General features: G+C 43.2%; 1 protein-coding gene across 1 annotated transcript; it reads left to right on the plus strand.

Annotated features, from left to right (window-relative positions):
* The first annotated feature begins 1,843 nt into the window (after positions 1-1,843).
* Positions 1,844-10,961, plus strand: aurka (aurora kinase A). Its single transcript, XM_064966987.1, has 9 exons — positions 1,844-2,203; positions 2,370-2,438; positions 5,202-5,622; positions 5,706-5,745; positions 5,908-6,099; positions 8,903-9,041; positions 9,438-9,586; positions 9,796-9,970; positions 10,422-10,961. The coding sequence occupies exons 2-9, from the start codon at positions 2,373-2,375 to the stop codon at positions 10,599-10,601; spliced, it is 1,362 nt and encodes a 453-aa protein (XP_064823059.1). The 5' UTR covers positions 1,844-2,203; positions 2,370-2,372; the 3' UTR covers positions 10,602-10,961.
* Positions 10,962-12,006: the final 1,045 nt, after the last annotated feature.

The raw sequence follows: 12,006 nt of genomic DNA on the forward strand, positions 1-12,006 counted from the left end.
TGCAAAATCAGACTATAGTGAGTTCAAGACAACTGGGAACTTGGGGGAAAATGAGCTACGACTAGGAAAATATGTTTTGAACTTTCATCCAACTCGGAATTGTAAATCGGGAACACGGGCCTCTTTCTAGAGCTATGACCTGAAGATCACTGACGTCATCATGATTCAAGTTTTTTTTCTCCGAGTTCCCAGTTGTCTTGAAAGCAGCATAAATCCAGAGAATGCAAGTCTTTGATGAAAGTTTTATGACAAAATTTGCCCATGAAGGACCGCCGTGCCACCTTCCTGTTCAAGTGAGCACAGCACAAGGTGAGTTCAAAAATGTCTTGTATGCTGCTGCATAAATGATGTAATCTGCCAGGGAGATATTTATACTGTAGCTAACAAAGTAACACTAAGTGTATGTTGTGTAGTAAGCTGTTACCAGCCCATGTGCCTCACCCTAATAATTTGGTCTATTTTCACCTCTTAATTTTGCCTACTGTTCTGACTTGGTGGTGCACATGTGGCCTGTAACCTGTTTTAGAGAAATGTAAAAAAAAAAAAAAAAAAAAACATTTTGTAAGAGCTTTCATTGTCTTTTTATATGCCCCCTTCATTTATCCTAAGGTTCTGACTTGGTGTACAGGGAGAACACTGTAAGAACAGCACATGTTCTGAATTCTGTCACTGTACATTTCAAAAGTGCTGAACAAATAGTTATATTGACTACATCTGTCCTTGCTCGCTCATTAATGTCTTAATTGAAATGACTGATTGCCTCTTATCCGCTTGTCATCCCCTTATGCCATAGTTAGTACATCTCAATTGTCAGTAGAAACCATATTTTTTTAAGCAAGTCAGCCATATCATGTTTTTTTAAAAGGCAGTAAATAAGGCTGAATGAACTGTTTTGCTGCCAGACAAGGCTCCTCTGATAGCCAGGTGTAGCAGTGCTAAGGTGTTGGGACTCTGCTGTTGGGACATCTTTATGTAGGCCCTAACAGTTTGTGTGCACCGTTATAGTGCCATTAATGTGTTGTTTAGTGTTGTGTAGTGGCTATGCTGGCATGCTTCCCATATTATTTAATTTTGATGCCCCACCAAGATTTACATGCTTAAATCGCCACTGAACATGCAAATAACCAGTTTATCAGTTTAGAGTGCGGCGCATCATCCCATGGTATCTGTGAAGACTGCGCACATCAGAAATATCAATGAAATATTATAGTTCCTAAACGACACTTTCTATATTCCAATAAAATAGGCCTTTTATAGGCTGTGTTGCTTACCACGTTGTGTTGCTACCATACTATGTTGTTGTGTTAGGTCTCTCTTTATGTAGTGTTGTGTTGTCTCTCTTGTCGTGATGTGTGTTTTGTCCGGTATTTATATGTTATTTATTTTAAACCCAGCCTCCTTCCCCACAGGATGTCTTTGCGTTTGGTAGGCAGTCATCGTAAATAAAGGTTAAATAAATGTAAGTGAATAAATAGGCATCAAGCTCATGTCGGTCCTCTAGAACGCAGTCGTAATATTCCTAGTAGGACTCCACAATAATGAGGTGGTGTGTATGTGGGTGCACATCTGTTTCAGCGTGTTTTGGGAGTCGAGCAAGAGTCGACTCTGTACGACTCCAACCACAGGAGTTGGAGTCGACTCCAAAAATCCTGGAGTCGTGCACCGCTAGTGGTAACAAGTGGAAATCCATCTCATTATTACCATTGCCACTGAAATTCCCAGATTGCATTTCGAGTACCACGTTATGACCAAACCTGTGTTAGCCAATGGTTATTTGGAAGAGGGTCGCCCGTCAACCAATCACAGGCCTTAGAGTTTTTAAAGGCATTTAAAAGAGGGATGTTTGAAATTAAACAAGACGCAGTTAGCGAGCGATTGACTAGAGTGCAATGTACATGTTTAGTTAAAACGCTAGTTATCCAGATGAATTATTACTATAGCTACTAAACTCGTGGTCAGATAGCAAATATCGAAATACTATATAGAGTTAACGTTTTCTAGACGAGGTTTCTTTCGCTTGGAATCGAAATATCTGGTTTGGCTGACTTGCTAGCTAGCGTTAACGAGTTGGCTAACCCGTGCATCAGTGTGCAGAACTGAGAGAGTCGGCTTGCTAGATTGGGGTTTGGTGTCCAATATTCGTCAATACACGACGTGAGAGAAGTCACTGCTGGTTTTTTTAACCGTCGTAGTTAAGATTTCGGTAAGTTTAGACCCCATAAACCAAATCTGAAATATGGATGTTACTGAAGTTAACTAGCTAACGTTAGCTATCAATGTTAGCTAGCTTGCTACTTTTTTTTCCTTTTGGCTAACTTGGCTAGATGTGTTAACCACATTTTAAAAATATATATATATATTTTCTACAGAATATGGATGCTGCGAGACTCAAGATGGCAAAGGACTCGAAGCTTCAAAGGCCTGTGTCTGAAAACAAGGTCAGTTCTGCATTGTAGTTATCACTGTTCCAACTCTTTGTCATGGAAATCTACAGGATGTGACCTTAGTTATGAAGACAATCCTAACCCCGTTCGTATCACATGATTCTAACTAATAATGGTCAGTGTTGTGTAAACCACTCTTAAAAATAACCAACGACAATTGACCAAGGAGGTACCAATTAACTAATTCCAGTGTAAAGTGAGATGCACTAAATATACAATTGAAAGAAATCGATGTTAGTTAGTTAACGAAAGTTTCTTTTTGAATGTGTTTAACTGACTTGCCTAGTTGACTAAAATATAAGTTGCTAGTTCACATCCAAACTTCGTGATATTGTTACTGTAATCTGAAATGTCAGACTACAAATTGAAGGAACAGGTCACTTTGGACTCATATTTTAAGGATTTTGGCTTATTAAACTGAATGTTTCAAGTGAGAATTAGGCAGTTTTGATGATGAAATATAAAGGATTTTATTGCTTACTGCACTTATTTTTTATTTTTACATTGAAGTAGTGTAGCTCCAGTAAGCAACACTGCTATATGGCAAATTAGTGTTGGTAAAGGGGGTTAGAATAGTCAATTGTATGACTGAAATGGGTCTTCTGCATTTAACCCGAACTCTCTGAATTGGAGCCAATCAAAGTTTAGACATTTCTAATTTATACAGCCTGAATTTGAAAGAATGAACTTAATCTCACATGAAGTTACTTACAACCTCTTTATGTTTATTAAAATGACTACTCAGGGCTGGGCAAATGGATACCGACTGTACTGTTAAAGCCTGTGGGTGTTCCAAATAAGCCCATGTCCATAAATCAATTTAAATGTCCAAATATTGAAGACACATTTCTTATCTAAGCTTAACAGCTAAAAGTATTAAATTACTGTTTGTTATGTGACGTTACTCATAACGGGGGTGTCTAATTTGTAGCTGTAGACTTGACTAGTTGAATCAGTTGTGGTACTGCTTGGTTGGTTCAAATCCCTGCACCCTCACTATCCCTCTAAGACACCATGCACAAATTATTTTTTAAGTGGGTTCACATTTGCAGTACTGTTAATTAGTAAAATGTGTTTTAAGCCTGCTGTTGTATTGCAAAGGTAGTTGGACCAAAAAAGGGACTCACCTGAATGAAGTACAATGTCCTAACCACGTGAGTAGTCCAATAGTCAACTTGTCCCTCGATTCCAATGTGTCCTTTACTTGTAGGTGTTCTATCCTTGAAATCCCTCAACTGTAATCTTAAGGCATAACTAGCTTGAGCATCTTACTTATATTAAATCTAAAGAAAATGCATGACTGCTTAGGTTCACGGCATGTTAGGGGTGTCAACATATGATCCCAATGTGTTTCAATGCAAATCGTGCTTAATGGGAACATGCTGGGCAACAATTGATTTATGGAAGAAAAGTACAGTGACATTTAATCAAAATATTTGGAAACTAATGTGCTGGATTATAAACATGCACTGCACTACAATATGCCAATTTAGTATTGAACGGTATTTATTTTCACATTGAATACAGGGTTCTTTGTTTTTCTGTACCTTTTGAAGCCCACCTGAGACTGTCCACATTACAAGGCAGCTATGTATAACAATGAAAGTGTAATTTAACAGTTTAAGACATGTGAGCTTAACTTCTGGGAAAAGGGGGGTACCTTGTAGCCAATTGGTTAGAGTGTTGGTCTACTAACTGAAAGGTCAGCTCAGGAATTTGATCCAGCAACAAGGTTAAAAAAAAAATCTGTATGCCCCTGAGCAAGGCAATTAACCCACTGTTCCCTGGGTGCTGATGTTGCTTAAGACAGATCTGACAGATCCTCTGATTCAGAGGGGTTGTGTTAATGTGGAAGAACAGTTTCAGTTGTGCAACTGAACAGGGGCTGCCGTAACCGACATCCAGGTCTTTGGAGCCCGGGGAACAGTGGGTTAACTGCTTTGCTCAGGGGGCAGAACAGATTCCTGGGTATTCAATCCAGCAACCTCAGTTACTGACCCAAAGCTCTAACCACCAGGGTTACCTGCTGCCCCTCAATAGGCAATAGATGTAGTATATCATGTGCATATCAACATTCGTCTCTTAATTTTACATTACCTATGATCACTTGTCTGAGAAGTGTAGCTGTTGCTATATAGATGTCTTTGACATTGGCCTCTGGTAGGAATATACACAACTGTAACATCTATGGATTGAACCACATGAATGATTTAAGGGGGCTGTAGGATAAGTAAACCCTTATCTACTATAAACACTACCTAGAGTTGAAGTTAATTCAAATAACACCACGTTAATGATAGTGGCAGGTAGCCTAGTGGTTAGAGCGTTGGACTAGTAAAGGAAAGGTTGCAAGATCGAATCACTGAGCTGACAAGGTAAAAAAAAACATCTGTCGTTCTGCCCCTGAACAAGGCAGTTAACCCACTGTTCCCTGGTAGGCCGTCGTGGTAAATAAGAATTTGTTCTTAACTGGACTTGCCTAGTTAAATAAAAATGCAACATGTAGTTCACTACTCGGTTCAACTTGCTACATGTGTTGTGGATGGTCTTGTGGGACTGGCCAGGCTACATTAGCACTGCTGTAACCAAAGAAACAGGAAACTGTCATCATCCTAGATAGGACGCGTCATGGCTTGACCCAAACCATCGACTGCAATATCTAGCATGCCACAAACTACTATGTGTTTCATAAAGCAGTGTGCTGATTTCCTGTTGTCCTGCCTTAATAGTACTCGACTTCCCTCCCCATATGTTTAGCTTACCAGTGATGGGCCGAAGCGTGTTCCCGTGTCCCAGTCGTCCAGTGGTCACAAACCTGTGGCCTACGCCACACCAGCCCAGCGCGTTCTAGGGCCGTCAAATGGGCCGCAGCGTATCCAGCGATCCATGACCCAGAAGCCGGAGACCACAGTCCCACACACCAAGACCACGCAACCTCAAGCTGGTTATCAGAATGTGAATCCTGTTCAACCGCAGACTAAACCGCAGTCTCAAATACAGAGCCTCAAATCTGTTAAAGGGCCACCTCAAACCCAGACCCCCAAACCTGTCCAGACCCCCAGCCAGCCAAAAGTTCAGACCCTAACCCAGAGCCAGCCAAAGAACCACGCCAACGCTTCGACTCCAAGTTCTGAGCCAGCCACAGCCACTGAACATTCCAAGCAGGAAAAGCCACAAAGTAAGAACAAATGTGTTCTAATGGTCAGATTGGTTTGGTAGCTTATTCCTTGGTCCACTCTTACAATTGTTTTGTTTGTTCAGATAAACCTACCAAGAGTGACTCCTCGACTGCTTCTTCAAAGTAAGTGCAGGTGGTTGACTGAACGTTGAATCTGACCTCAGCAGACCAGATGCTATGACTCTGTTCCAATGTTACTGCCGTAGAACGGATACAATACACATCTGCCTCGTTACTGGGATGGTTTCAATGGTGTTACTGACTTGGCTCATCTTCCTATTGTAGGAAACGCTGGGCCCTGGAGAACTTTGACATTGGTCGTCCCTTGGGGAAGGGTAAGTTTGGCAACGTGTACCTGGCCAGGGAGCGCCAGACCATGTTCATCCTGGCCCTCAAGGTGCTCTTCAAGAAGCAGCTGGAGAAGGCCGGGGTGGAGCACCAGCTACGGCGGGAAGTGGAGATCCAGTCACACCTCAGGTGGGTGCTGACATTCAGATGGACTGACTGGTGGTTGCCACTGCCAGGTCTGTTTAGTGCTTTAGTCAACTTTTTTTGTTGGGGCATAAGAAACATTCAAATTAATAAAGCTCTTCAACAATTGAGCTTTACAGTCATCAGTCCTACAGACACAAAGCACTGAGTGGTTGGCTAATAGGATCAAATTATTTTCTGGCCACCAGGCTAGTCCTAGTATCATTCCTGTGGATGAGTAGCACATCGGCTGTAAATCAAATCAAATTTTATTTGTCACATACACATGGTTAGCAGATGTTAATGAGAGTGTAGCGAAATGCTTGTGCTTCTAGTTCCGACAATGCGGTAATAACCAACAAGTAATCTAACTAACAATTCCTAAACTACTGTCTTATACACAGTGTAAGGGGATAAAGAATATGTACATAAGGATATATGAAAGAGTGATGGTACAGAGCAGCATAGGCAAGATACAGTAGATGGTATCGAGTACAGTATGTACATATGAGATGAGTATGTAAACAAAGTGGCTAGTGATACATGTATTACATAAGGATGCAGTCGATGATATAGAGTACAGTATATACGTATGCATATGAGATGAATAATGTAGGGTAAGTAACATTATATAAGGTAGCATTGTTTAAAGTGGCTAGTGATATATTTACATTTCCCATTATTAAAGTGGCTGGAGTTGTCAGTGTGTTGGCAGCAGCCACTCAATGTTGGTGGTGGCTGTTTAACAGTCTGATGGCCTTGAGATAGAAGCTGTTTTTCAGTCTCTCGGTCCCAGCTTTGATGCACCTGTACTGACCTCGCCTTCTGGATGATAGCGGGGTGAACAGGCAGTGGCTCGGGTGGTTGATGTCCTTGATGATCTTTATGGCCTTCCTGTAACATCAGGTGGTGTAGGTGTCCTGGAGGGCAGGTAGTTTGCCCCCGGTGATGCGTTGTGCAGACCTCACTACCCTCTGGAGAGCCTTACAGGTTGAGGACGGAGCAGTTGCCGTACCAGGCGGTGATACAGCCCGCCAGGATGCTCTCGATTGTGCATCTGTAGAAGTTTGAGTGCTTTTGGTGACAAGCCAAATTTCTTCAGCCTCCTGAGGTTGGAGAGGCGCTGCTGCGCCTTCTTCACGATGCTGTCTGTGTGAGTGGACCAATTCAGTTTGTCTGTGTATGCCGAGGAACTTAACTTGCTACTCTCTCCACTACTGTTCCATCGTTGTGGATAGGGGGGTGTTCCCTCTGCTGTTTCCTGAAGTCCACAATCATCTCCTTAGTTTTGTTGACGTTGAGTGTGAGGTTATTTTCCTGACACCACACTCCGAGGGCCCTCACCTCCTCCCTGTAGGCCGTCTCGTCGTTGTTGGTGATCAAGCCTACCACTGTTGTGTCGTCCGCAAACTTGATGATTGAGTTGGAGGCGTGCGTGGCCACGCAGTCGTGGGTGAACAGGGAGTACAGGAGAGTGCTCAGAACGCACCCTTGTGGGGACCCAGTGTTGAGGATCAGCGGGGAGGTGATGTTACCTACCCTCACCACCTGGGGGTGGCCCGTCAGGAAGTCCAGTACCCAGTTGCACAGGGCGGGGTCTCGAGCTTGATGACGAGCTTGGAGGGTACTATGGTGTTGAATGCCGAGCTGTAGTCGATGAACAGCATTCTCACATAGGTATTCCTCTTGTCCAGATGGGTTAGTGCAGTGTGGTTGAGATTGCATCGTCTGTGGACCTATTTGAGCGGTAAGCAAATTGGAGTGGGTCTAGGGTGTCAGGTAGGGTGGAGGTGATATGGTCCTTGACTAGTCTCTCAAAGCACTTCATGATGACGGAAGTGAGTGCTACGGGCGGTAGTCGTTTAGCTCAGTTACCTTAGCTTTCTTGGGAACAGGAACAATGGTGGCCCTCTTGAAGCATGTGGGAACAGCAGACTGGTATAGGGATTGATTGAATATGTCCGTAAACACACCAGCCAGCTGGTCTGCGCATGCTCTGAGGGCGCGGCTGGGGATGCCGTCTGGGCCTGCAGCCTTGCGAGGGTTAACACGTTTAAATGTTTTACTCACCTCGGCTGCAGTGAAGGAGAGACCGCATTTTTCCATTGCAGGCAGTGTCAGTGGCACTGTATTGTCCTCAAAGCGGGCAAAAAAGTTATTTAGTCTGCCTGGGAGCAAGACATCCTGGTCCGTGACTGGGCTGGATTTCTTCCTGTAGTCCGTGATTGACTGTAGACCCTGCCACATGCCTCTTGTGTCTGAGCCGTTGAATTGGGATTCTACTTTGTCTCTGTACTGACGCTTAGCTTGTTTGATAGCCTTACGGAGGGAATAGCTGCATTGTTTGTATTCAGTCATGTTACCAGACACCTTGCCCTGATTGAAAGCAGTGGTTTGCGCTTTCAGTTTCACGCGAATGCTGCCATCAATCCAAGGTTTCTGGTTAGGGAATGTTTTAATCGTTGCTGTGGGAACGACATCTTCAACGCACGTTCTAATGAACTCGCACACCGACTCAGCGTATTCGTCAATGTTATTTGACGCAATACGAAACATGACCCAGTCCACGTGATGGAAGCAGTCTTGGAGTGTGGAATCAGCTTGGTCGGACCAGCGTTGGACAGACCTCAGCGTGGGAGCTTCTTTTTTTAGCTTTTGTCTGTAGGCAGGTATCAGCAAAATGGAGTCGTGGTCAGCTTTTCCGAAAGGGGGCGGGGCAGGGCCTTATATGCGTCGCGGAAGTTAGAGTAACAGTGATCCAGTGATCTGTATTGTAAAACATGATATTAATTCAGCTATTCTCTCTCAGGCACCCCAATATCCTGCGTCTCTATGGTTACTTCCACGACACGGCTCGTGTTTACCTCATCCTGGAGTTTGCTCCTAAAGGGGAACTGTACAGTGAGCTGCAACGATGCGGGAGCTTTGATGAACAAAGGAGTGCCACGGTAAGAGGGATTTGTGTATTTTTTTTTATTAAACTTTGAGAATAGTTTTAACATGGCCTGTGACTAGTTTATGGAATTATTTGAAATAATATCAAATATCAAGATGAACTTGAGGTTCTTTGCTTTCCTGAGCGTTCCACTTCCGTGACACTTTTCAATCGCTTCAAAACCTACAATCATTTGAATTCAAATGAGTCTTTACTGGGTTTGCCATATCTTTGTAGTCCTAAATGCCCTAAAAGTAATTTTCAGATTATATTATCAAAAATTTGTTACATGTTAGGTGAGAAAATATGAAACGTCTTAAAATCACGTGCTCAAACTGCTGTTCCTAAATCTTCTTGCTGCTCAGATGTTTGGACACCCTTCTAAATTGAAGCCGTTCTGTTTCTCCAGTACATCATGGAGCTGGCGGATGCCTTGAACTACTGCCACTCTAAGAAAGTCATTCACCGGGACATCAAGCCTGAGAACCTGCTGCTGGGGGCCAACGGGGAGCTGAAGATAGCAGACTTTGGCTGGTCGGTGCATACACCCTCCTCAAGGTAACCCCTCCATCCAACAGTCTCCCTTGTTGGCAGTTTAGTCAACATCTTGAGATTGTGTAAGGACATTGATGTGAAATGAGTTTGCTTTTTGCAGCCAAAAGCACTGTCATGTGGAATCGGGACGTTTTTAGTTTTCCATCTGCTACATCCCTGATGTTTCACGTCACTGAATAGACCCTGATGTACTTCTTCCACCCTCTGTCCAGGAGGTCAACTTTGTGTGGAACTCTGGACTACCTACCTCCAGAGATGATTGAGGGCAGAACCCATGATGAGAAGGTGGATCTGTGGAGCCTGGGGGTGCTCTGCTATGAGTTCCTGGTGGGTCGCCCTCCATTTGAGACAAAGAACAATGAGGACACCTATCGCAAGATCTCACGGGTCAGAACTGACTAAAGTTATTTTATGTCGAGCTGTTGGTGTTGCTTTACAGTTAGGGAGAAAAAACTTTACAGCCGTTGTACACGTTGATTCAGCTTTGCTCTCATTGGTTTAGATCAAATTGTGTTGTGTCACATGCTTTGTAAACAACCGGTGTAGGTGACTTTATCTGGTGCTCAGTTGGTAAGAGCTTAGCGCTGGCTGTGAATTGGTCTCTCTTTAGCTGTTTGGTATTGGTTGACAGTGTTCCATTAATGCACACACTGATTCAACTTTACTAGTTTTATCAAAACATGGGACAGTCTTTCACCCAGTTTAAACCGCGGTACTGGGAACATCAAGGTAGTGTTTATTTCCTGCATGGATCGTGTACAGACTAAATGTGTTTAGGATTAAACTGACCATGTTTATGTTATATACCTGGAACATAACTGACTCCTCCTTCTTGCAGGTGGAGTTCACTTACCCAGTCCATGTTAGCGCCGGCAGCAGAGACCTAATAGACAAGCTGCTGAAGCACAACCCCCTCCACAGGCTCCCTATCCAGGGTGTTTTGGCCCATCCCTGGGTGGTGGAGAAATCGACCAAGACGCCCACCGCCATGTCTCACAGCCCAGAGCAAAACAAATGAGGACCATTGCATGTTTTTTTTTTTGTGAATTCTGGTTGGCTGTTTCCCAGCACCTACACAGTACTGTGGCCACGGTCGTGTTCATTAAGGCACATAACAAAATTCATCGTTATTGGACTGCTTCAGTCGTTTAGTTTGCCGTCTAATGAACACGCCGCTTAATGCCTTGACTATACTGCTCACTGCTATGGATAACTTGGCTTTCTTCTCTGACTGTCGTCTGGCATCTTGATGCCCTTCTGTAACTTCTGCCTTTCTCTATGGCATTTTATCTTTGTAAATATTTTACTGTTTTGTTAGTAAAATTATGAGAATATTATGGAATTCACTGTCATTACTTGAATAAATATTTTGGCTTGACATGTTGTAGCATTGTTCATGAGATAGGAAGTAAAAATGCCAAACTTGCGGCGACACATCGCTCATTTATGCAGTTTTTTTTTAAACTTTGAGGTAGCCTAATCTAATGCACAGGTTATATGGACAACTACAGTACAGTTAAGGTTACTTTGTTGAAATCGTTCAAGTAGCCAGACCGCTTTTCACTGGTAATGGCAACGCCCTTGATTGCCACTAGATGGCCTACCACTCATTCTAATGAAGCAGCCATATAGATCCGGAGAAATAATGAATTTGCTTCAACTTCACATTTTCATGTGACTATTTGGGCTGTACGTTATAGTGAATGTATACTATGCAACACAACCCTTGTGTTTAATCACAGGCATATTATGCCATGGTTGGCTATACGTTCCAATTATAGCTCGACGGTAAGCGACGCAATAGCCTCAGTCGTTCCCTGTGCCGCCTCTACGTTCAGGTGTCCGTGTCGTTAAAATGGTTGATCATTCAACGCTTTTAACACAATCCAGTTGGTTAAGCGTTTGCGTCACGAATTTAGTGTTTGGCCTTTGTCCAATATTCCATATCAGTTATGCCGTTTGATTTTTGATTGTACCTAGTGACGATCAACCATACCTCCACTGTGAATTTGAAAAGGCAACTAAGCCGAAGTCTGTTAAATGTAGCAAAATTGCCTTTTCATTTCTGTGAATCTCGATTCTCAGCTCAAATACTTTCATATTCGTGTATACCCCTTCAAATGAGTCGAATAAGCTATTTTAGCTACACCTATCGCTGACCATTTTTTAATTATTTAACCTTTAACTAGGCAAGTCGTTAAGTCTTTTCAATTATGGCCTAGGAGCAGTGGGTTAACTGCCTTGTTCAGTGGCAGAACGACAGATGTTTACCTTGTCGGGGATTCAATCTTGCAACCTTTCGGTTACTAGTCCAACGCTCTAACCACAAGGCTACCTGCCGCACAGAAGTCGAGCACACAACCATTGCAATCTCCATAGACATTGGCAGTAGAATGGCCTTGCTGAAGAGCTCAGTGACTATC

The sequence above is a fragment of the Oncorhynchus masou genome, chromosome 5 (genome assembly GCF_036934945.1).
Source record: "Oncorhynchus masou masou isolate Uvic2021 chromosome 5, UVic_Omas_1.1, whole genome shotgun sequence".
Lineage (NCBI taxonomy): Eukaryota > Metazoa > Chordata > Actinopteri > Salmoniformes > Salmonidae > Oncorhynchus > Oncorhynchus masou.

What these genes read in the sequence shown, in the direction of transcription:
- aurka (XM_064966987.1), top strand. Translation starts at nt 2,373, where the DNA reads ATGGATGCTGCGAGACTCAAGATGGCAAAGGACTCGAAGCTTCAAAGG. An exon ending in CAAGCAGGAAAAGCCACAAA is followed by an intron (nt 5,623 to 5,705) that starts GTAAGAACAAAT and finishes TTGTTTGTTCAG; the next exon opens with ATAAACCTACCAAGAGTGAC. An exon ending in CCTATCGCAAGATCTCACGG is followed by an intron (nt 9,971 to 10,421) that starts GTCAGAACTGAC and finishes TCCTTCTTGCAG; the next exon opens with GTGGAGTTCACTTACCCAGT.